This window comes from Meles meles, chromosome 11 (genome assembly GCF_922984935.1).
Source record: "Meles meles chromosome 11, mMelMel3.1 paternal haplotype, whole genome shotgun sequence".
NCBI lineage: Eukaryota > Metazoa > Chordata > Mammalia > Carnivora > Mustelidae > Meles > Meles meles.
This window is the reverse complement of record NC_060076.1, coordinates 86,920,295-86,946,522: the sequence shown is the minus strand read 5'-3', so window position 1 is coordinate 86,946,522 and position 26,228 is coordinate 86,920,295. Positions and strand designations below refer to the sequence as shown.

At 43.6% G+C, this 26,228-nt stretch overlaps 1 protein-coding gene across 2 annotated transcripts in view; it reads right to left on the bottom strand.

Moving 5' to 3' along the window:
- Positions 1–13,748: 13,748 nt before the first annotated feature.
- TRPM3 (transient receptor potential cation channel subfamily M member 3) overlaps positions 13,749–26,228 on the bottom strand; it is a 495,097-nt gene continuing 482,617 nt past the window's right edge. For both annotated transcript variants that reach the window (XM_046022643.1, XM_046022644.1), the window contains one exon: positions 13,749–18,824. In XM_046022643.1, coding sequence (XP_045878599.1) covers positions 17,372–18,824 — 1,453 coding nt within the window. In that variant the 3' untranslated portion in view covers positions 13,749–17,371. The remainder of the gene's footprint in view (positions 18,825–26,228) is intronic.

The following is a 26,228-nucleotide window of genomic DNA, read 5'->3' as shown; positions in this document are numbered from 1 at the left end:
TTTGAGGAGTGCAAAGCCCCCCGAGATCGAAATATTTGGGAACTGCTGCTCAGTGGCACAGCTAGCCTAGTGCCTAGCCTTCTTCATCGGGATGTGGGCTGGGTTGCTTTTTCTCTGAGACAGCCAGCTGAGGAAGGCACTGGGAGTGAGAGTCGATGGGAGAGAGGTGGGCTCTACTAGGGAGGACAGACTTAGGCCTGAGCAGATAGCAGGAGGGTCTTCAGGGAGAGGAGAGGGCATGGAGAGGGGAGTTGGGAAGCGCTAGGAACAAAAGATTCTCCACGCCCAGGACTGGGAATTGGATTATTGTGGTGTAGTGGTGGGAACCAAGACCTGCTTCAGAAGACTCGTTTCAGCAAACCATTTAGGAATGGTGCGATCTGGGCAGATCACTTATCTTCACAGGGTTTTCCTCTTCCTTGGCTCTTGGTTGGACTAAATCAAGATTTTCAACCCAGTATGATGATAAAATCATAGATAATAATACACAGAGAAGTAATGAAAGATAAAATATTATAAAAGAGAAAAGCTTAGAAATATTGATTTAATAAAAAAAATTAAGGCATATTTGGAATTGTCTCCTAGCATAAGGCTGCTCTACTTATCTGAGTTCCGATGTGCTTTCTTGAGTGGGAGCACAGCGAGCCCAGAATGGGTTCACCCCAGGAAGTGTAAGTCACCACAGCAGAGGAGAGAGGCAAAGAGCCACTGAAACTAGATGATTTAGTACAGTTCTCTTTTGGCTCAAAGTCTCTAGAGGTCTAACATACGGTTTGGTGCATCTCCTGTTAGCATGTGTCCTCAAAAAACAGAGGAGAGACCACCTGGAAGGAGGGTCAAGAGTTAGAATTTCTGGCTGCACAGACCTGTGATTTCCCAGCTCTGGCACCTAATTTATTTGTGTGTTCTTGAGCAAGAGATAGAATCTCTTCGAAAAATGGAATAATATTGCCCACCGTCTAGGTAGCTGTTCAATGAGAAAACATATGTCAAATTGGCTGGCTCATAGCCAGCAGTCTATGAAACACTGGCCTCCTTCTCTTTTCTCAAAGTGCATACACAGAGAACCGGATGATATAACATGAAAAGTTGCTTTTTTGGGGGGGGTATCTCTTGATGACACGGAGGGCTGTCTCAGAGGAGTGGGTTTCCAGCACTTAGATGTTGATTAGGAGGAGAAGAAATTTGATAATTGTGTACATCTAGCTGAGAGGATGCCATCTCAGTGGCCTGGTCATTCCTGGCGGCCACATGGAATGTTTCCTGATTCATAGCTGCTCTCCTGGGTCCTACTTCCCAGGAGGCATGATGGACGAACCCACGGGCAGCAAAGACTTTGCTCCCCATTCATCTTCTAGCTTGCTGTTGGAGCCATTTGTTTTCCAACAGGTGAGCTGGAGGAGATGGATTACAGGTTGTCAGGATAATAAGTAAGGGGATGTTGTGTTCATTTTCTTTGTGACGTATAGTGGGAAATACTTAAGTGCTTCAATTTAGCCTAACAACAAGCTCAGGAAATAGAAACTTCTGAATCCCAATCTTCCCTCCCTGGTTTCACTTACTGACTTGAAAATTCCCAGAAAAAGTGCCTTATTCAGGTTTAAGGAAAAAAAACAAACAAACTCTTGGCACAATTGTATTTGGAGAAGATAAAGTAAACACTGGCTAGAGTTAAACGTTATTTGACAGTACTTTGTGCAAACAAATATGGTAGGCAAAGAGATCTGAGGACATGTTGTCAGGACTCCTTGGTTGGTGCCACTGAATGAGCTCCAACTGAAGACTTTCTCTCAGCATCCCAGAACACAGAGTTCTAGAACTCCAAGCACACGGTTTGCACGCAATCTGAGAAGGGGATTGGAAAAAGCAGAGGCCTTGGAATTGGGAGACTGGGCTTGAACTGGGGCTCTTCTGTCTGGTAGGTGTGTGACTTTGGAAATATCCTTTAACCACGTGAACCTCAATTTTCTTATCCATAAGTTGGAGATGACAAAATCTACCTTGTAGAACTGTTTTGAGGATTCGACATAATGTATGCGAAGTATGTTATAACAAAAGATGCCTAATCAATGGTAGCTCTGATGATCCTGTTGTCTGTAGTCTGTGCTGATAAATTTAGGACACCTACTTTAACCGAAACTATTTGCCCTGGGGAGTTGCCTCAAAGCACCCCTTTATATACCACACGCTTTACTGTTCGCTCCTCTAGTCTTGCTGAAAACGACTAGGTTTGGAGACAAGTCAGCTTCTCAATGGTCACAAGCCGCATACAAAGCCTAAGGAAGGAAGCACATTAACTACATTGTGTAAGTATGAGAGCAATGGCAGGTCCTTGTGGATAGAGAAGATGGAGGACGGGTGATCAGATCCACTCTACCTAGTTATAATGGAAGATCATCGCAACTTACTTTCTACAGCTTTGGAAAACATATATACGATATAAAGCAAATAGAGCAAAATGTCAAGAATCATTGCCCATAGGCAGAGGGTATAAAAGTGTTCATCATCCTATTCTTTCAATGGCTCTAATGTTTGAAAGTTTCCATGATTAAGAGGGGAAAAGAGAGAGAGGGGTTACTCAGGGGTTGAACTAGACTTCGTTAGCACTGGAAAAACTAAGAGACAGTAATCATTGTATTACCTGTTAGTAGATCAGCAGCCCATACTGGTTTAAAAAAAAAAAAAAAAAAAAGGATACGAAGCCTGTTCACTTAGACTTTTCAACGTGACAGAAAGGAAATCTAGTTATATGTCAGTCCCTTAAAGTCACGATGAGAAATCCGGGTGCTGGGATGTGGGCGACTTTCTCAGCAGCAGACTGTCCTTCCTGAGGTGGAGGTGGGGAGCCTGATCTCAAGAGGAATTGAGGTAATTGACAAGACTATTAGCTCATCTCCATTTGTAGGCGGAGTTTGCAGTGGGAGAATCTTCGGTTCTCAGGGGACTTGGAGGTGCGCAGGCTGTTCGAGCTGCCTTCATCGGAAATAGACTGACTTATTTAATTCAGGATCTTATGGTCTCCAGTTCAGTGCGGTTGCTCAGCTGCTGTGGAGGAGGACAGGTGAGAGCCTGCCATTTGCCTCAGGGCTCATCCAGCTGTCAGCCTGATTTCTTCTGCAGACAGATGTTTCAGTACGACTGTGTCTACTTTTTGTTTTGCCAGCCTGCATGGAATCTCAGAGCTTTGGACTTGGAGAGACGTTTGAGTCTTAACCTGGGCTCCTAGATTCTTCCTTCGGTGACTGTGGATGGGCTTCCGGGATTCCAAGAACACTTTTCAACAGTCTCCTGAGTCTAAGCTTTCTTCCCTAGGAAAGGTTCCTATCTTTCAGCAGATTCCTATAAGTGATTACAACTCGAGAAATTTAAGAGCCGCTTATCTGGCCCAACCTCTACACCCCACATAGCAGACAGAAAAAAAATGAGAGAACAAATTAGGAAAAACATTTTTTGGAATGTCTGCATACTTTAAAGAACTGACCTGGTTTTCAGCCTCTGCAGACTGAGCTAATGGGCCAGGAAAATCGGTTGAATGAAATGGAGCCCCTGGAGAGCTTTTGCTGTCAGCATAGAAACTCCAAATAGCAGAGACAAGTCTGGTTGAAATCCCCAAGAAGGCAACATCATTTGGGAGCAGGCTCTGCAGTCTCGATAAGCCAGTGACATGGGGGGAGACCAGTTGGATGCTTTTGCATATTTACATTTGAGGTCTGAGAAAGACAGTATCATTGAGAAATATTAATGTCAACAAATTCTATTGTTCCACCCACTTTCCTCTCCACCTCTCCACCTGGCCCCTCCAACCCATTTTAAAAAAACGTGGGTCTCTTGGCAGACCTAAGTTCTGGCAGAACTAAGAACCGAGAAAGCTCAGTTTTCTTTCTGAAACACAGAAAGCCCTCTATTTGATGAAGTATGGTTGTGCTCACCCAATGAGCAAGATAAAGACAGAAGAGATTCTTTAAACATTGAAAGTGATAGGGGCATAGCAAGGGGTTGGAGAATAGTTATAACCAACCCATTTAGGTACCTCTATCTTATTTTTCTTTTTAATTTTTAAATTAAGCTTAAATAACAGTTTTAAGTTAGTTTCCGGTTTACAATACAATGATTCAGCAGTTGTATACATGACTCAGTGCTCATCACGTTAAGTGATCCCCCTCACCTGTTTCATCCATCTCCCCATGCCCCTCCCCTCCGGCAACCACCAGTTTCTTTCTATACCGTTTAAGTAATTTTTGAAAGGCTCCAAGCATCTGGGTGCCGGATGGAGGGTCTGGTGTGTCCTGAAGCTGCCTCTGCCCGTCTCGAGTGGCTCCTGGTGGTGCGGGAAGCTTCCTTCTGCACCCAGTGTCCTTTCTGCCGTCGTCTCTTACTGTCAGCTCCTCCGAGCACCCAACGACCCCTGGGCCGTTCTGTTAGCAGGGTCTTCCTACCACTGCACTGACTTTCATGCCAAGTTTGAAAGTTCCCTCATGGGACATCTGTTGGATTTTGTATACCTTTCTCCTGGATTAGGAGGTCACTGAGGGCATATTTAGACATGCCACGATGGGGAAAAATACCTTAGTGGGCAAAGTGTCTATGACTATGGTCTCCAAAATACCTTTCAGCCCAGATCCAGGATGCTCGAAAAGGTCCCATCTGTCTCCTACCTCAGCCTTATTCCCACTTGCCATGGCTTGGCCAAAGAATCATCGTTCATACGTTCAGCCATTCAATTCATCACTTGTTTTGTAATTCATTTATTTGTTCACTCATGTATTTGGTAAATGTTGATTGGCTCACAATCGGAATATACAATTGCTCGCCGCCCTCCCCCACCCGATGAATATTTGTAGGATTTGTAGGATTCACATTTGAGATTCAAAATCTCAGAGTCATCTTCCATGTTCCCCTTTCCATTGGGCTATTTCTATCCTCACGCTATCGTGTGTGCCCTACTTGATTTCTCCCGCTGCATTTAACCCCATCGATGGTCTTTTTACCCCCTTGGCAAGTCCTGCCCCTCTTCCACTTTGGCTTCTATAGTTTCCCTTTTCAGGTCATCCTCACCTCTCCCCAGACCAAATTTTCTGGACTTGCCCTGTCCTACTATGATACATTGACATACCTGTAGCCATTATGAATTACTTACCTGTTTTCTGGTGCTTTCTTGTCTCTTCATTCCATTGTGACTTTTTTTGATGGCAATCCTTTTTTGATCGTAAAACATTTTGCCTGTAATCCTTCCCCGCTCCCCCCCTTTTCAGCCTTTCAAAATCCCACTCATCCTTCAAGGCTGAGATATTTGAGCTCAAGTGTCCGTCACCCCTCCTGAGAAGCCCCTCCCAAACTTTCCTTCCACACTGCTCTCCAGTTATTGCGAATTTGACTGCACATTTCAAAAGCACACTCTGTGCTCCAGAAGGCTTTGTTTATGTAATCTATTCATGGTGCTTTGAAAACTCTGATTTGGATAATGACATATCTGTTTCTGTTGGACGGGGAGCTCGCTGAGGTCAGAGACAGTCTATGCATTTATTTCCTGACTCATTCCAGGAGCAGGCCCTGAACTGGGCACCAGAGACTGCACCATGGTGCTCGTGCTTTACCTGGAGAGACAAACAAGTCAACCTACCATCACCAAGTAAGGTGACAATCGATGGAGGATACATGTGAGGCTTGACACATGGTCAAGAAAGGAGAGTTTATTATGGTGAATTACAGAAGGCTTCACAGAGGTAGAGGTTGGGTTCTGACTTAAAGGATATATTGCCTTATTTCGTTAATTCTGAGTACGCATTTCCCCCCTATATTTTGAAACCGGGATGTGTCTTTTGATCATCGTATACTTATCGTGTGGCAGTGTTTCTTTTCCACCGCAACACTGATACTGATTTGGCAGGGTGTAGTACGGTCTGTGGCAACTTTGTACTAAGGTAGGGTGCTTAGATTCTTGTGGTTACATGTAAAAGGTACCAACTTGATTTTAAATGAAAGCGTGTGCATGGGAGGCGTATTAGTTTCCTATCGCTGCTGCAGTAAGTCACCACAAATGCAGCAGCTTTCAACAACACAAATTTATTCTTTTACAGTTCAGAAGTAAAAATGAATCTTGAGGGGCTAAAATCAAGATGTCAGCAGGTCTGTTTCCTTCTGGAGGCCAGGGGAGGAATCTATTCCTTGTCTTCTCCAGCTTTTGAGGCTGCCTTTATTCATTTCTCGGCTTGTGACCCCTTCACTCATCTTCAGCGTGAATCACTTCAATCTTTGCTTCCCTTGTCCCAACACCTGCTCTCTGACTCTGACCACCCCCTCCTCCCTCTTATAAAGACCTTTGCAATTACACTGAGCCTATGTGGCTAATTCAAGAGCATCTGCCTATCTCAACACTCTTCATTTATCACATCTGCAGATCAGATAACATGCGTAGGTCCCGGGGTTGAGAATATGGGCATCTTTGGGCGGTCATCAGTTAGCTTACCACATGTGGAATTTATATTAAGGATACTGATATGCTCTTAGATTCCAATATGGGACTATGGTTATGTCCCAGCAGGAGTCTCGAATTTCTGTTTCCCCTATCTGCTCCTGTCTCTGTCTCTATACTCCTTCTTTCTCATGGCAGATTGATTTTCTCTGCAACTCCGCCATACGCAGGAACATGACTGTCAAGAATTCCTGAGCCTATAAGTTATGGCTTCACCATGCAGAGATCGCCAACCCCATTTTTATTCCAAATTCCTAAGAAAAAAGCTCTGACTAGCACTCTTGGGTCCATGTCACCCTTTGCCAAAGATCTAGCCAAAATGGTGGCCATAGACAAAGGAGACAGCTCTTCTGCAACATACAAAATGGCTGCCAGGAAGGAGGATCTCGAGGGATGCTCGTCTGGGCACATACTAGAACACAGTCTTCTGAAAAGATGACTCGTTCACCAGGAAATTAAGTAAGAGGGTAACATTTCAAGTAGAATGTGCTGGTACTCGGTCAAGTGTTTTTCCAAAAGTGAGTCTCCACTGAAATATTTGTTGAATTAGGTTGAGTTGGAAAACTTCTTCAGTGTCTTCATCCATGGGGTTTTACTACCTCTTGCCTGGAATCCTGTGGTCAGTCCCACGGCCCCTCTCCCTCCCCTGCCATGTCACATTTTTGCCCAGAATTCTTTAGTCACTTTCAGAATAAGATCCAAACTCTAATCTGGATTCATGTGTAAAATGATGAGTGCTTCCCTCTCCCCTGCATCTGGGACGGAAGAATAATAATGCTGATTTCATAGATGTGCTGAGAAGATCTCAAATCTCCAGTGTGAGTCCTCTGCCCTGATCAGGTTGGCTTCTGTTTTCCAAGCAGACCTTAATCATTCTCATGGCTACAGCTTTGTTTTCCAACAGCCTTGGAAATAAACACCTGCTTCTCACCTCCTGTCTTCCCCAGCCCCGTCTATTTCGTTAAGCCTGGCTAGGCTTTCCTCTTACCCCAAAAGCATCTCTTGTTTGTTCTATGCAGTCTCAGAGCACATTATGTAGTCCAGTTTCCTCCCCGAATGTGGGAAACCATCCACACCCCGCCTTCCTGGTGGCCATTTTGCTTCCACGTGAACACTTTCAGTGTTGATGAGCTAAATTTGGGCCGCTCATCCTGATTTCTTCAACAGCTCTAATTAAATAACTATACCATGTAATTATCTTTTTAGTCATGACAGTCTTGCCTTTTTAATAACATTTTCAGTACTTCCAGGGGAACAAAGTAGCTGCTTGAAAGATATTGGTTGTATTTCTGCCTAAAATGACAATTTCACGACATTAGTAGTTAAACCATTGCTACCACTTTTCTCTTCTTTCAAATTTACCATTCCTTGGAGGAGACATGTTGCTTTTCCAGGGCTTGTGATTATTGGAACAATGTCTAGAACAGATATCTGAGCAGAAAGAAGGCAAAGGTGTCTGTTGGTCCTTGAACCAACTTTTCTTGGGCCACTTTAGATTATTTTTCAACAGTATTTGAGTTTTTGGAATAAAAGGAAAAACTTCTGCAATACAACTTCTACTCCTTCCTCTGTATTCTTTCAATCTTTACTATTCACATGTGACTATATCTATATCTATATCCCTGCTTTAATTTTTATGAAAACTAGGATTAGACCCTATATGTTGTTCTCAATTTCCTTTTAAAAAGACTTGAAAAGCAGAGAAAGACAATTGTCATAAAGCTTCACTCATATGTGAAACATAAGCAATAGGATGGAGGACTGTAGGGATGGGGAGGGAAAACTAAAGGGGGAGAAATAAGAGAGGGAGATGAACCATGAGAAACTATGGGCTCCAGGAAACAAATTGAAGGTTTCAGAGGCGAGGGGGATGGGGGGGGATGGGGTAGCTGGGTGATGGGTATTGAGGAGGGCACGTGCCTCAAAAACTATACAGTGCACTATACAGTGGTTAATTGAACATAATAAAAATAAATAAATAAAAAGACTTAACAATACACCAATGGCCTCTTCTCATGTCAATGTACAAAGATTGAATTATTCTTAATGGCTCCACGGTATGGCACGGTTGGTCTATTTTTTTCCCCTACTGACAGTACATCTATTGTTTCCAACTGATTCCTGAATTCCAATTTCTCTGCTTTGAAAGATATTAAAAAGATAAGTGACCACCACACTCTTACTTATAAATTTACCTCATATTAAGGGTTGAGTTTTATCGCCCCCACTGTTTCTATGTTGAAATCCTAGCCCCTTGAACCTCAGAATGTGACCTTTTCAGTGAATAGGGTCATTTCAGATATAACTAGTTCAGATGAGGTTGCACTGGAATGCAATGGGTGCCATACTATAAAAAGAGTAAAGCTGGACACGGGTCGCACACAGGTAGAGTGTCATGTGAAGATGGCAGAGATTGGGGTGATGCCACAAGCCAAGGAATGTCAAAGATTGCCAGAAAATCACGAGATGCTATGAAAGAGGCATTGAATAGATTCTCACAGCCCTCAAAAGGAACTAGTCTTGACAACACTTTGATCTTGGACTTCTTGCTTCTAGAACTATAAGGCAAAAAATTTCTGTTATACCACCTAATTTGTGGTATTTTTTTTTCTTTTAGATTTTATTTATTTATTTGACAGAGATCACAAGTAGGCGGAGAGGTGGGCAGAGAGAGAGAGAGGAGGAAGCAGGCTCCCCGCTTAGCAGAGAGCCTGATGCGGGACTCGATCCCAGGACCCTGAGATCATGACCTGAGCCGAAGGCAGAGGCTTAAACCACTGAGCCACCCAGGTTCCCGATTTGTGGTATTTTTTAAAGGCAGCCCTGACAAACAAACACATCTAGTCTTAAATAAAATGGGTGGGTCTTTGGTGCCTGAGATGAAGAATATTGGGGCAATGGTTCATTGTTTTGTGTACAAGTCCTTTTAGTGTGACTGTATTATGTCCTAAGATAATGACTGTGACACAGCACGAGAGAGAGATGGCTGAGAGATGGCTGAAACTGTAAGACGGTACTGTGCCAAATGTTGGGCGGAGGCCAAGTTAACAATCAGAGATCAGGAGAGGCAAAAAAGAAGTAATTCCTGAGAACGTTCCACTGATAGGGATGTGGTAATCTAGGCCTTTAAACAACAAGCCATGTTCTGGTTTTTAATCAAACAGAGTAATGTCAACAAGTAATGACAAATTACTTTTAAATCGAAATTAACTTTTAAATTTAGCCCTAGAGAATTAATTTTCTTCAGCCTTCATCAGTATCTCCTTCAAGGAAGCTCTATGCTTCTCCAAATCTGAGATTTTGGTAGCAAAGGATGGTGGACCCCATTTTCCAGGAAATCTGAGAGCATGCATTTGAAGAGTGTGTGTGTTACATAAATCTGCATATTCATAAACACAGACACATTGCTATACCATCCATTCAATTTTCAAAAAGTTGGCTAGACAGAGCCAGGGGGAAAGGTACAGATGTGGAGACTAGTTGGAGCAAAGCCTCATTCATAAAACTGGGGTCAGTGCTCGAGATTCCACGGGGCTGCCCAGATGTTCTAACGAGGATGAAGCACTAGAGCCTTTGAAGGCTCATCAAATTACTGTTCCCCTTACCTGGAGTGACCTCCTTGTGTCTTACTAAACCCGCCCTGTTCCTTAGGAACATTCCAGGGCAGCCTTTCCCAAAGGCTACCTGTTCTCAACTTCTGCTCTGCAAATTAACTTATATGGCCCTAAGCAATTATCTCTGTGTACCCCAGCTCCTCTTGGCATGCAGATAGTGGAGATCAAGTGATGGCAAATAAATGCACAAGGAAACCCAAGTCATGTTTTAAACTACTGAGTTTTTTTTTTTTATTGCAAAACATTTGTTACAGAAATTTCAGAAAGTTTTTCCCATGGTATCTGCCAACTTCTGCTTCGAATTATATATCTAAACAAACAAGCTCAAAGTGCATCGTGAATCCAGTAATAGACCTTTAAAAAAGAACAATTCCTCTAAGGATTTATATATATTTATAATGTCGATAGATATGCCAACCGCGGTCTATCCATACACAAAGAAGGAAAAGATGTATATATATTTAACAAACCCAATTTCAAAATTGTTGTATTTATAGGAATTCATTTAAAAATGATACTTGAATAATTTCCCCCATTATAAACTATGGTTAGGATGCTTACAAATGAGAGTCTAAGTTCTAGGTTATGAAATGACTATGAGCACAGTATACCATGTATACTGTTTTGCACAGCAGGAACAATAATATAAACTCAAGTTAGACGCTCTCGTGACAAAAAGCAGATAAGCCTTGATACGATGCTATGTGCGGTACTCTTCTTCTGAATCCCCCCCACAAAGATCCTGCCTTTGGGTCCAGAAAGATGCAGCTGGTGAATACACATGCATCTCTCATTCGGGAGAACAGGAATAACCCTGAACAGGGTGAGTTCCTCTCCATCCCTCCTCAGTTCTCGGTGTATTTCTTGTATACGCTAAGTCAGAATCAAGAACATGATCCCAGCTGGCCCTAAATCAGAGGTCCCAAACTATTGCCACTGGGACTGAATGCTGCTGGCAGACATGTTTGTTCGGCTAGCAGAGTGTTTACAAATTGGAATGTGAATGTTTTTGTCATAGGACGCGTGTTCCCTCGTGCCCTACAAACCCTGCTTCTTCCTGTTGTCTTTCTCGAGTCCAACGGGAACGTTGGTGTCCTGGCTTCAGCCCCTGCCTGTCCTTGGGCTTGCAGCCCCGCCATCTAGATGCAGACGGCTGGTTCTGATGACATGTGGGGAGCTGGGGTAAAGACGTGAGGGGCTCTCTGGGGTCCAGATAGGCAAAGAATTGGACGGGGCCGACACAAACCCTGGCTGAGTTCGGGATAGGGGGTAGAACGCAGGGGGTGGGGAGAGTCTAGGGTAGTGGGAAGATGAGGGGTGGACAAAGTCTGAAAGCGTGACCTGTTCCAAGGAGCCCGTGTTGCAGCTTACTGCGCCAGGCTCTACGGGGTGCTGAGGTCATAGGACCAAGGGTCTGTGGGTTTGGCAAAAAGCCTGTTGTGCTGGGCTAAGAGGAAAGAAGAAAGTTAAGGGGGTGAAGAAAGCTGCACATCTGGGGGCCAAGCTGAACTTCCTTCTGTGACCCAATGCTCTGGGCAACCTCGCTGTCCCCGAGGAAGGCCTGGGTCAAGGTTGGTACCGAAGCTCAGCAGATGGCCCACCGACTTGTGGTCATATGTGCCCTTTTCACTTCCAGCACATAAACGCTATGCAGACAGGCAAGGGGCTGGAGGCTTCAGGGGGCCGGCAGACAAAGGAACTTAGGGAAGGGAAAATTCACCTCACTCTTACCGCCAGGCGGATTACGTGGCCACCCAGACCGTTTCTCAGACAGACACACAGGGATCATCATGTCTTGATGTCATTAGCAGCGACCAGTGCAAGGAACTCATCAGAGAAAAGGTAACAAAATGGCTTTTGTGAGTGGATTAAAAAAGAAAAGAAAAAAAAATCTTGTTTTCCTTAAATCAGAACCAAGCCCTGCGTTGGTTGACTCTGATCTGGGGAAAGAGAATGTTTGACATGGAAAGGGAAGAGAAAGCTTAGGCCAGCGGAGGCTGGGAGAAGTTTTCTCTCCCTAGTGGAAGAGCAGTCATTTATAAGACTGTGCAAAGTGGGTCCTCTCTTTTCCACTTGGAAAAGAGAGGCTTCTGATAATGACATGGTGATTTCTTTAAAGGGCAACCTTCTTCAGTCACCTGGTTCTTGATCAGACCCCCAGTCACCCACCCCTCACTCTCTCCTGGACCAGGCTCACCCTCAAAATAGAAAAGCCACCAGGTAGGAGAGAGGTCACGGGCATCATTGGGCCACTCATTCATAATGCTCTGTGGCTTTCTGCACTGTCCGAATGGACTTCTCACTCTCCTCTCTGGTTTCGCGATTTGTACCCAGTGGCCCTAAACGATCAGAAACATGTCTTTCCTACATCACAGATGCGCCAACACCCGCACAGTGTCGGCCAGCCATCTCTGGGTCCCCTAGCTACACACCCTGTGGTTAATACTTTATTTCATATTATTTGTTCGGAGCTTAAAATAAGATTAAAAAAAAACCCCTTGGTTGCTTTTTTGTTTTTAATTTTTAAAAATCAAACATAATCCCCAAACAGTATAAGAAGCCCAACAACGTGAGCGAATTCCTAGCTGGGTTAAGTGTTACAGCAGGCAATAGTCAAATATTAAGTGTCTTTAAAAAGTCAAAAGAAACGCATAAAGCAGAGCATGCATTTTGTTGCCACAAAATTAAGACTGGATTTGGAGAGGGATTACTTCGTTTAAGTTACATCGCTATCGTTAAAGAATAATGAGTCAGATGCAATATCGAGAACATATATAATACCTACACACTAGCATCACTTCATCTAGAAACAAATGTATCAGTGTCACTAAATGAACATATTTATAAAATACTGTACACTGCTTCCGCAGGGGGTTCGCAGATGTAAACAAACAGCTAATTCCACTGGAGTGAAAATACTATCTTCAGTTCATTTGTCACAGAGTCTTTCGCATCACAGGCCAGTTCACATTTCACAAAACCCAACTTGCCTACCACGGCTCCTGGGGCTGGTTAGAGGACGGACCTCAGCCTAGGCAAGTAGTTCCTCGAGGGTTAGAGGACTGCAAAAACCATAAAGCAGATCGGGAACCAAAGTGCCCATTTTTGCGAGGATGCTGAATAACGTGGAACTGGGAACATACTTAATCCTTGCAACATGTGCTTCTTTATTGAATGTTACAGATTGGCCAATGATTATAAAGCTGTCCTGTAACGTTCATTAATACAACCACATGCTACAGCTACGCTGGGTGAAACACGGGTTACACGTATGTGTACATGTGTTTTATAATACAGCATTGCTCGACACATCGAATGGTACAGTCTATAGATGGCGCATGATGGATGACTGGATAATATTGATTGCCAAGACAGAAGTTAAACAGCCAAACATTCAGGAAGATTAGACTGCAGAGCCTCAGAAAGTCGAATTAATGTACTATCCAGTTATCTACCATAATATTATCTATAGAAACCATCTTTCAGAATACATTTGAAACATTCAGAAGAAACACACTGTGTGTTTTTAAAAGTACATTTTTCCCATTGGATTATGCATATATATATATTCATATATATGTGTGCGTATATATACACACACATACACATATATGTATATACGTATATGTGTATGTGTGTGTATATATACATATATATATATATATATATTTTTTTTTTTTTTTAAGGGGAACTTTCAAAGTGCTAAATATATATCCTAGACCTGGAAGTTTAGACTTAAAAGGAAAGCCAGTTCTGGTAAAGTGCTGTGTTCTGCCTGCTCATTTGCCTCTGGCTTGCAGAAAGGTATGAACTAGCCATAGCAATTCTGCCCAAGTTTTCCAGCCCTTCATTCAAATCATCAAGGAGGAAGTTTCTAACTGTAAGTATGTGGGTCAATCAGGGAATTTCCATGGCCATTTTCATAAAACACCCTTTTCTTTTTTTTTTTTTTCAAAAGGAGCAAGTGACTTAGAACAAATCATGACGTATAGTAGCATGTAAAAATTGGCACCTCAGAAGCAGATGATGAAACCAAAGCTATTACTGCTGTGAGCTCTCTCTGACTTTATTTATGATCCTCAATAATGTGCTGCTCATGAGCTGCTTAACTCATAGAGACAGGTAATTAATGTCCCCTTGATCAGGGACGGGATGGAATAAATGAGCTGAACACAAGCTTGACTGCACAAGACCATGGAATCAATGCCATGTCGGGGTGCACAGAACCCAGAAATGGGAAGAAATGGGTTGAAACAGAATACACATGATGTGCACAGGAAAGAAATGGCTCATGAGAATTGCACAGTTTATGTTTAAAGTCATTTAAATTTGGCTTATATATTTTGCATACGTCACGAAAGATGTAAGAGCTTCATTTTCCCGTATGACAAAAGGACCAGGCAGTCACGAGGTCTGGACTGACAAGGACTGCAATTCCCCAGTCCTGTTCTGCTCTCTCCAGAAATCATGATGAATGGAAACGCTTGTGCACATAATTTCTTTCCCTCACTTTCTGTCTGGTCCAGAATGGGGCCCTAGAGGTGCCGTGATGTCCTGCTCTATGGTCAAAGAATAATGGTTTCGCCTCCTTCCTGGACTCCTCTACAGACTCACTCAGAGAGCCTCTGGCTTCTTAAATCATCAAACATTAGGATACAAGTACATCAAACTAGCAAAATATAATCTAAGGGACGAAAAGAACAAAATCTTGGTTCCAACTCTGGTGCTGAGACTTGGCCTTCCTGAGAATCACAGAGAAATGGTCTCAAATGTAAAGTGCCTATTAGGACTTTGTATCGATTATGAACAAACATGGTTCCTCTTCCTCATTATCAAGCAACGTGGAACCAGGGGTTCATGGACCCTTTCAAGTTACATTGCAACGCTGCACGTATATACATTTTTTTCTGGGGAGAGGGCTCAGAGCTTTCATCAGATTCTCACTGAGATGCATGACTCAAGGAAGTTTAAGGGCAACTGATTTATTCTCAGACCAAATGCCTATTTGCTGAAAGGGAAACAGCCAATGTGGGGCTCAATAAAAATGTAAGTATTTCTAGAGCAATCACACATGAGGGAGTCTGGTTGCTTGTGTTCGATTTACCCAAATGCCAAAGAGTGAGACGGAATTCTTTAATTCTTTGTATGTGGCCTCATAACTATTTCTATAGCCAAAAGGTTTGTTCAGAGGGGTTAAAAGAAAACAAACACCATACAGGCTAGAGCTTTTGTCCACATATTTACTTGATTTCACATAATGAGAAAATTTGGAGCTCACAATGACAACTCAACGGGAGAACCACATACTATTTTGGGGGCCAAGAACATTAGGTCATTTTCCTTAAAGACTTTATTCTTTTGAAAATCAGGGACACAAGAAGGAATTAGAAGATTTGAGGGTCAATATTTCTGTATGCCCCTTCAAATCCAGATTCTGACCTAGTAGTGTACGTCTGTATTAAAGAGTCCGTAATACTATCTGGTTTAGAATTGCATGTCTGATTCAGACTGTACTTGGCGTAATCACTTCGTGCAGGAGAAACCAGACTAAATAAGATGTCATTGCAGCGAGTGTTTCCGGACAGAAAAGAAGCAAAGGGCAGGTAGCCAGTCATTTTGGCAACTTTAGTTTGGTACAAGGAAGAGTTAAGGTCACAGGGATTTCAAAAAAAAAACAAAACAAAACAAAACAAAAACGTAATTTCAACATCTGTCAAAATCCAACATAACAGAATGAATTCTTTCAATGGAACTCCTTGGATATTAAAAATCCTGGTTTATACCTCAAGGTGATAGAAAAGTCCAAGCCTCTGAAGAAAGCTCTATATGCCTGTTTATATACTATATACAAACATGTCTCTGTGTAAATGCATATATAGGTATATAAGCAGCATATACTATAGAAGTCTTTATGTGGTTTGCTTTCTACTTGAGTCTACTCTATCATTTTTATAGCTCTACATATAAGAAAAACATTCATGGTAGGCCTGCAACTGATGACTTTGGGTTGTACCAAACTCCCAGTCAATTCTAAGGTTATTTATGATTTGAAACTTCCTTAAAAAGTACTTTGGAACATTTCCATAAAAAAGATACCAGCCCTTGAAAAACTCCAATTAAATTTATGCTGAGCTCAGATTAAATGGCAAAACTCTAGGTATGAAAATATCCACATGTGATCAGATCTTCATATACAAAATGGTCATGTGATGAGTGGTGTGAAGAATTTCCAGGTACATCTTGGGGATGTTCAGAAGACATGGTGGAGCCATGCAAATGATGACAATCACACAGCAGCATGACACGGGACACGAAGGGTGAGAATGTAACAGTACACCACATGGCAATTTTAGGTGAGTTCTGCCCACTATATATATTTTTTTCTTTTAGTTCACTATCACAGATTCAGTAAGTGACTTCATTGATGACAGGTGAGATACAAAATAAATTAAAAATATAAAATTATTTGATTACATTCATCCTGAGCTTGCTCGACTATACTCGAATGCCCACTGTCTATAATAAACTACCTGACCCTTGTTTTTAGCCTCAATTCTTCTTTCATTTTGCCTGCAACACAAAAAGGCATTTCTGTTCCCTTTATTTTCTTCCAGAAAGATAAACAGTTGTGGCACCAGAAGTGAATATAGAAGAGACAGGTGAACTATGACTGTTACCTTGTTTTTTCTTTATAATGATCAATTACAGAAGTGTTGGCATGAGAAGGATGTGGGACGTTAGGTAGAACTGCTTGCTGCCGGCTTATACTGAATAAAAAGGATGCTCTTCATCAGTCACCAGTGATGGAGCCAATGTGAAAAGAAAACAGAATTGAAGTTTAGAATATCTCATTTGTATGCTGGCTACTTTATTTTACCTTATTTTGCAATTTAGCCCTGTATCCTAAAACTCTTGATAATGGTCAGAAATGGAAAGATGCCTCCTGGCACGGAGAGTGCTTGAAGCCCCTTCATTCCCAGAGCTCATGGCTTTCTGAAGTCACTAGACCTACATGCTCACCGCACCCCTTCTTCTCCCTCTTTTCCCACCCTACCCATCAAGTGTGAACATGACTTAAAGCCCCTGTGTTTGGCACTGGGCTAGACCAAGTGCTTTCTTGATCTGCGGCCCAGAGGTCACCTTCGAATTAACACCTTCCAAGGCATTGCTCATTTTGCTCAGCTAAGAATAAAGCAGGTAAGCTTCAAGGAAGGGGAACAGGTGGAAGTCAGGGAGAATTTCGGGGCTGGATTCTTGAGCCTCCTGCAGTGCTGACTAAGAAGGTTTAGTTGTGCTTGCTTTCAAAGCTGTGGAAGGCGGATGTTCTGGACAGTCTCCTCATGGACAGGCTGTCCCCTCGTCCCTCTGGCTTGGAGGACTTACTCCTCTGGAAGGGGTTTCGCAGGCTTGCTGTATTCCGCTGCCTGTCGAGCTTGTCACTAATGGAGAAGCTCTTCCTGGTGTGTGCATATGATGCACTTGGCTCCTCTGCCGAGTAGCTGTTGGCACGCTCTATCTTGGGAACCGTGATGTTGTTGGACAGGGTTCTGTCCGAGTTATCACCCTCCTGGGAGGGTACTGTGATGGTGGCTCTGCGGCCTTTGGCCTCGTTCTCCTCGCTGTCAGAGCTGGGGTGACTCAGTTCTGCTTCTCGCTCAGGATGGCAGCAAGATGGATCCTCCACTTTGCCTCCCAGGGCACCAGGGAAGGTGGCCCTGTCAGCAATCGCTTGAGGGGCATTGACACACCTTGTGTCAATACAGTCTGTAATACTTGTGTATTCTGCTGTTTTCACGGGCACCCCAAAGTTGGCGTAGTAGCTCCTCGATGGAGAAAACATAAAGCTATGAGATTTCACAATGGGGGCCTCTTCTAGAAGAAAGGGAGTGGTGGCTAGGTAGCGGCTACTTTTGGAGCGCTCGATGCTCTGGTACATTGGAGGGTCAGTGTCCCAGGGGTTTTGGCATTCTGGGAGGTGGGTATAGTCTGAAGAAAAAGATCTCGTGTCCATGGAGGTGATGTCCTCAAAATCGATGCTCCGGCTTGGAGGTCTGTCTGTGGGTGCAAGAGTTGCATAGGCACTACTTGAAGGAGCTGTGGAAGGTGCTGGAGCCGAAAAGCTGGGCTCCCCCAGCCCAAGGATGTTCATGGAATTGTCCAGAGGGTCCATATCACAGTGGAGTTCATCCATGGCAGAGACATAGATGTCTATACACGAAGACGGTCTTCTAGAGTCAGGAACAATGGCCAAGGTGTTTGCGGGGGCTGCAGGAGCTTTGGACTCTTTTGCTACAGAGTGGGAGCTAGTAGCCCGGTGTAGGCTCAGGGACCTTTCTTTAAAAAGACTCTCCAACTTTTCTATACCACCTTTGTCTTTCATATTGACTGAATAGAAAGAATGGCTTCTCATACGGGGCATTAGGGTTGGAGAAGTTGGGGACATGGTCTCCTCACCTGCAGGGTCTATACTCTCTTGGAGCTTGAAGGTGTTCCCCTCCTGGCTGTTGAAGCTGCTCTGGCGAACGATGTAGGCGGCGTCTGTGCAGTCGGACGAGGTCCGGGAGCGGATTTTGTTGGACTCAGCCCGCTCCAGACCTGTCAGGCGCTCTAGGGCCGTGGCCATGCGCCCAATGAGGTCCTCGAGCTGCGCCAGCCGGATGTCCACGGTCTGGAGCGAGGCCTTCATGCAGTGCTCCCTCTCATTGACTTCCTCCAGCCGCATGGACATGTTCTCCACCCTGGGCGAGAAACACAAGGAGGGTCATGCAAGGCCGGGCTCCTCTCCGGAGAAGCTAAATCATTTGGAGCTGGAAGAGGCCTGAGAGATGATCTAATCCAGTGGTATTTATCTACCAAAACCCTTTCCACTCAGTAAAATTTAATGCACAATCCCGATAAACACCAAAGTTGAGTAGTTCTTATTGAAGCGGAATGAGGCCCAAGTACCTCATGACTTAGCTGGGACTTGCAGCGGGGTTCAAGGAACTAACCAAGTATTAGGACATCAGCTTAATCAGCTGAGAATTTTAGGAGGCAGCTTTTCTTGTTGCAGTGTCCACAGAAGACTTGGAGTGTGGACTGGGGTTGTGTTTTTAATTTATTTTTTTATTTTATATTTTTACTTTTTTATTTTATTATTTTTACTTTGCACTTTTTTTTAAAGATTTATTTATGTATTTATTTATTTGACAGAGAGAAAGCAAAAAAGAGAGTGTGTGCAAGCAGGGAAGCAGCAGAGGAAGAGAGAGAAGCAGACTCCCACTGAGCAGGGAGTCGGACACGGGGCTGGATCCCAGGGCCCTTGGATCATGACCTGAGCTGAAGGCAGACACTTAACCGACAGAGCCTCCCAGGCGCCCCCATTTTGCATTTAGATAATAATCTTTTTTGGTTGTTGCCATTCACAATCATCTTTTTAAAATTTAGCACCTCCGAAGGAATTAATACAGTCCTGTCACAGAGGCACCTGAAAGTGACATAATTTAACCCAAGCATTTCATTAATAAGGGAAAAGCAAACATCAAGGAATTTAACCAAGATTACATAAAGTAATTTGTGGTAAGCCCCGGAGTGCATATCCCTAAGTAAATTCTGCTACTCCTCTCTCTCTGTGTCTCTCTGGATAGCTGGTCACAGATGCCTTATATTACAGTCATTCTTTTTTTTTTTAAGATTTTATTTATTTATTTGACTGAGAGAAGCACAGTGAGAGAGGAAACACAAGCAGGGGGAGGGGCAGAGGGAGAAGAAGGCACCCCACTGAGCGGCGAGCCAGATGCCATCTCAGGACCTTGGGATCAAGACCTGAGCGGGAGGCAGACACTTAATCTACAAACCCACCCAGGTGCCCCAGACCTGGAGGCTTTAAAAAACCAAAAAGCTCTTCTGGCCAGAGTGGGTATGTTATCCTCTTGCCTGGGGTCACATTTCTGTCTCTATCAGCAATAGTCCTCCCACCCCTGGGCTCCCTCCTCCCACTCTGCTCTTTTATCTTCCAGGGTCCCTTCCCCCGGCTCAAGGTTCCAGACTGCCCTCACCAGCCCTGCCTTGGAGATGTCCTCCTCGTGCTCCAGAGCCAACGCAGGACTTCCCGGGGTCTGGGAACTTTCTGCCGCCACGCTCATGGTGTATTCCTAAAAAGACCTGAAAACTGAGTGATTCTGTATCTGGCAAACCCACAGCTCTTCACCCAGCTAATGCTGCTGATTCAGAAGGAAAACACAACCTTCGCCAGCTTCAGTTGATTTTGTGGTAGAAACATAGCTGGAGAAACACTACTTAAAATAATAAGTTTGTGTGTCGTACAGAAGCACGATTCACTTTGTCACCATCTAGCCTCTGCAGTTTGGTTTCGCGGGGACTGCAATTTCATTTTTTGCCACGCAATAAGCTTTGCGTAAGTGGGTAAAATACGTCCTCATTCAAGTCGGGAGCAGGAGAGACCCGTTTTTGTAGAATGAGACTTTCCATTTTGGATGCTCTGGGTTCTGGGTTCTCCTAGTTGTGTAGTGTTGGCAGAATCATAACAGGCAGGATAGTTTTCTTCCTCCCTCTCCTTCCTTTCCTGGAGCCTGGTATATAAAAAGTTGGTATGGAAAGGGAGAAAGATGCTCTTTCAGCATAACCGCATGTGAACATGGGTCTGAACACTATAAAATATCTCCCTGCTTGGTGGGGAGCTCCCTCCCTGCGTCCCACCCGCCTTCCGCCCAAGGATCCAACACAGCAGAGAAAAGTAGCCGGTGAGAGGCAGAACTAAGGCACCATGAGGCCAAGTCGGTGTTAGGAGCTGGTTACAGAGAGTAAATGAGACAAAAACTAAGGAGCCCAGCGGGATGGGAAGAACAGAGAGGTGGGAAGGACAGACAGGTGGTGAAAGGAGGAAGAAGGGTTTTCAAGGAAAATGAGGAGGTGGCCAGGGGGGAAACGCAAAAGCAAAGGAAAGGAGCACGGCCCCAGGGAATGGGAGAGGTGCAGGTGGTTGGGAAGACAGCCAGAACAGGACTAAGGAGCTATTTGTCACCAGTCTCTCCTCAGCCGGCTCTCCTGTGGGGTCTGAGGTGTTTGAAAAAGTAAGACTTGGGGGGAGGGGCCGTTTCGTCCAACTTCTCCTGGATTTCTGGATGTGTTTGGCCACCAAACTGTATGAGCAGGTAGGTCATGAATATAACTGTAGAGGTTTAATACAGGAGTTAGAAGAGAAGAAAAGATCCTGGAATCAAATTTACATGTTTGTTCCATAAACAGAGAGCCTCCCTTAGTCTTAAAACATTTTTTTTAAAGATTTTATTTATTTGTTTATTTGTCAGAGAGAGAGAGATAGAGCGCGCACACACAAGCAGGCAGAGAGGCAGGCAGAAGCGGAGAGAGAAGCGGAGAGAGAAGCAGGCTCCCTGCTGAGCAAGAAGCCCAATATGGGACTTGATCCCAGGACCCTGGGATTATGACCTGAGCCAAAGGCATCGGCTTAACTGACTGAGCCACCACCCAGGCCTCCCAGAACATTTTTTGAGAAGTGATTGTACATGGGTGTGCATTACCGATATAAATAGGTGTGAGGGACAAGCTGAGAGTTTTGGGTCACGATTGCAGTCACTAGTTGCTGACTCTGGCCAAACCACTCAGGAGATAAAACAGAAGTAAGAATGGTAAGAATTTATGAGTCAATAGGAAGTCTCAAGGAGAGAGATACAGGAAGTCACTAAGTAAGGATAAAACAGAGGGACCACGGAAAGGAAGATGCTGTGTGGGAAGAACACTCTACTCTTCTTTCCCTTTTTCACGTCTCTAGGCTTCATAGGGCTTATTCAGCATCACTTAGGAGGCAAGCACAAGAGGGGCACAACAGGGTCCTGGAAGGACATGATGTCTCCTGTCCCTGGGTGCCCAAGAAAGTGACAGCTGAGACCCCACTAGAGGGCATGCAATGGGTTGTTGAAAAGCACACGGAAGAAGACAACGAGCCTCTAATGGCCAATATGATGAAGAAAAGAGCCTTCACAAGAAGTTTCTAAGGACACAGAAAATGTCAGCTTCAAAGTGCAATTTCTTAAGAACTGTTATTTTCTACAAATTCATCTTCTTTCCTGATATCCTCAAAATGTGGTCAAAGGAAATGCAGTGAAAGAAAGACGAGGACTGGCAGGCCATGCCTGTTCACTTATTTTTTTAAAAAGATTTATTTATTTATTTGATAAAGAGAGAGGAAGAGAGCACACAAGCAGGACGAGGGGCAGAGGGAGGGGGAGAAGCAGGCTCTCTACTGGGTGGGGAACCCTATTTGGACTTGATCCTGGGACCCTGGGATCATGACCTGAGCTGAAGGCAGACGCTTAATCAACTGAGCCACCCAGGCGCCCTGCCAGGCCTGTTTTAAATCTCAAATAAAATAAGATGGAAACAGAGAGGGAGGCAAATCATAAGAGACTCTTAACTTTAGGCAAAAAATTAACTTTAGGGTTGCTGGAGGGGGGGTGTAGAGGGTAACTTGTGATGGGCAGTAAGGAGGGCACTTGAAGTAATGAGCGTTGGGTGTTGTATGCAACTGATGAATCACTCAATTCTACCTCTGAAACTAATAATACACTATATGTTAATTAAATTGAATTGAAAAACAAAACAAAACAAAAACAACTTCCCTGGAGGGCTAGCAGTAGGATGGCTATAGGATGAGGGGCAAACACACTCCCGTATCACATGAACCAATCACAGGGCCTCTTGCTGGCGGAGAGGGTGTGCTCACACAGGTTTTCAAATGAAGGCAATGATGCAGAACAAATAAAGCAACTCTGGCTTCTCCATAGACTGACACCTAATTTGTGAATTATTCAAGTCCCCTGGGGTCACCTTCCCTTCCCTTTGGGCCAGTCATCTTTCTCATCATCCTGGGAAGGAAAAGGGAACGCAATTTAAATCCAACTCAATCAGCAGAGATACCAAAGATCAGCACTGGAAAAAAGATATGGTTGGGAGGTGGTAAAGCTCATATTTCTTGGCTTATACTGGTTTTTGATTACTTATGAGTCTCATATATCTGAAGTTATTCTTGTCTCCCTTCGTTATGAAAATTAGAAGTTGAATACACTATTAATAGTCACATGACTGTTCCTTTTTTTTGGGATCTAGGTGAAGAGCAAAAAGGGCACAAAGCCCTTTGGCTCAGGAATGATGATGTTCGATAAATGATGCTAGAAACCATGTATATCCTACTTCGCTTAAATTGTTCCTGGAGAGAAGAAAATTCAAACTGCAACTTCTTCTGACAAGTGGAACTTGATAGGTGGGGTGATGGGGAGGGTGATCTGGAAGCTGTAAGTCATGGGTCTGAGAGTTAAATGCCTACGGGGAGGGCAGATCAAGTAAGCAGGTGAAGCAGGGAAGCATGTGAGGACAGAAGCAGGGATGCGGTGGCAGCAGAGAGGATGCCCAGGCCAGAGGCACTCAGAACAGATTTCAACCATCACTGCAAGCCCAACCCAACAGCCCTCTGTGGGCAGATGTTGCCCATGAGCTACCAGTTTGAAAACTCTGCTTTAAGTGAGTTAAGAACTTGCAGCTGCGATCACTAGGAAATGCAGGCAACTCTTAATAACCAGTGGGAAATAAAAAAGAAATGCCAGGAGACTGGAGATAGGAAAAGGTTTTTTCTGATACGAAAAGTTCTAAATTATAGGAATTATATGAGTTTGACATAAATTCTAGGCAGCATTACAGAATAGCTCAGTAGCATATAGTTAAGCAGATGGTTCTTTTTGAGTACTTTAAAAAGGTAGAGTTCTTTAACAGGAGACTTTATGGGCACAACAGTCATCTTGTCTTGATAATTTAGACCAATACAGCAACACAGATGCATAACGTTTGTGACGGAGTACCTAGTGATTTCAGCAGGGAGGCTGGCACCCTGGCTCAGGGGAGAAACGTGGCTGTCCGGCTGGTCACTGACAAAAGGAGAGGTGGTGGAACAGGGGCCAATCCTGTCAGTGGAAGGTATTTTTGAGTCATGCCAGTGTCTTGGTTCTGTCTTGGTTCACCTGGTCGGTGCTGGTGGGCATCTGGGGAATTGCGGTCAAGGCATAGCAGGTATGCTTATCAAGTCAACAATGAGATAAAATGAATATAACGGAGAAAAGAAGGATTTTTCAGAATCAATTCCTATGAGGTGTTAGTGATCTCTCGAATATTGTATTGCACTCTTTATATAACATTTGGGCGCAAAAATATGATTTAGGAGTGATGCATTTAAGTTGACAATTATGGAAGTATCTTTGTATTTCCAAAAAGATTTATGCAAGTAAAACTTATATAGATGTTATATTTTACAGGCGGTGGCAGAGAGAGGAATGTGGGGCTCGCTATGTAAAGAAATCCTTTCCCCAAGTCTTTTAACAGAGCAGAGCCAGCTCTTACTTTTTCTGATCTCAAATCCCTGTATTGGGGCTGTTTAACATGAAGGGAGAATTATATACTGTCTTACTCATATGTGTACAGTTAATTTACGTAAATTAAACATGTAACTTTCCAAATGTGTGTGTATATTATATATATGTGTATTATCTATCATTTGTTATCTATTATATGTTGTCTATCTGTTGAATGTAAATAGGACATGTGATTTCACCTGCCACTCCACTCAGAAAGGATATGTCCTAGAGCGTGCATGAGATGGGTAATACGGGCCCTCTGTTTCCTTGGTTGATCTTCGTTCCCTCATGCACCTTGTGGTGTTTGTTGTGCAGAGTGCAATTCTAGTTTTTAATGATTTTTTTGGTACACTTGCAAATGCGAAACAAACCAATACCACCACCAACAAAAATCAAACCCCAAACAACACAGACAGAAGCGACAGAAGCAAGATGAGACCTGGGCTTAGATTCACGTCTCTGGCACCTGAGCTTGGACGTGAGCTTGTCCTGGTCCTCCAGGCCTCCATTCCTCCAGAAAGCTAGTTAATGCCTAAGACACAGGAAGGGGGTGCCTGTGATCTGTCCTGAATTTCTGGAAATTGCTCACCTTGGTCATCATCCTTGAGGGCAGAGCTCTGTAACCACACTCAGAGGAAGACGGTCTTGGGGAAGGAGTCTCCTGCAAGTGCTTGCAGGTGGGCATGAGAGGCTCAGGTAAGGTGTTATATATAGTTCCTTCCTGTTTCTATCCAGTTCCAAGGAACTGGTGGCATGGTTGCAACCTGTTCACAGGTGCTGGCGCCCATACCTCTCATTCTAGTTCCCCAGAGAGGTGAAGGCTTTCTTGCATCTCAATACTCCTCCCCCCACCTTTCTTTGATCCCAGGACTGTAGCTTTTTGAGATCAAAAAGCATTTCATAGTCTCATGCACATATGCTTTGGAAATATGTTTGAGCAACAGGCAATGTGTCCACGTGGCACAGTTTTCTGGAAACCACATGGCTATATGTCCATTAATAAATAGCTTTTTCAAGGCCTTAGAATGAGAGATTTTTAGATTTATAGCTCCTTCCTCTGTTTGCCAGAAAATTGTTTCACATCATATCGTCCTAGAATGCTCTATTGCGCAATGACAGATGTGCATAAAATTTGTGCGCAGCTTTAAACGTTGTTAATATTGGCGGAGTACCAATGGATACAATCACTCAATGGCATGTGTATATATACCTGCTTATCTAGACTGCATTCTTCAAAGAAATGAAGAGCCAGGGACAGAAGAATGCTGCTTGTGTAATTTCTACAGAGCCACTAGAGAGTGTACAAAGTGGGTAAGCAGATAAAATGTCATACCTTGAAAACTTGAGGTCACTGATTCATATCTTAGAGGTCTAAATCATATCAACTGAAGTCATCAATATAATGCCTTTCCCCACTATTTATAATAGTGCCATCTTCATGTCTCAAATGCTTACAGTTGAAAGTTACACCAAGCTTTATAAGTCTGCACATTCTTTACCAGAATGGTTCCCAAATGCTGGGTTTTGAACATGCCAGCCCAGAATGAAGTGTTTATTAGTCTATAGCAAAATGAGAAAAATCAGAAAATGTAAATCCCTTTGCATTAAGCTAGATAAATTACACTTCCAGGATTCTTTCTTTATATTTTGGGATTTTTTTTTTCTTATAGTGTTACTGGTCCACAAAACTATTTGACCAGTGAGATCTGCAAGTATATCACC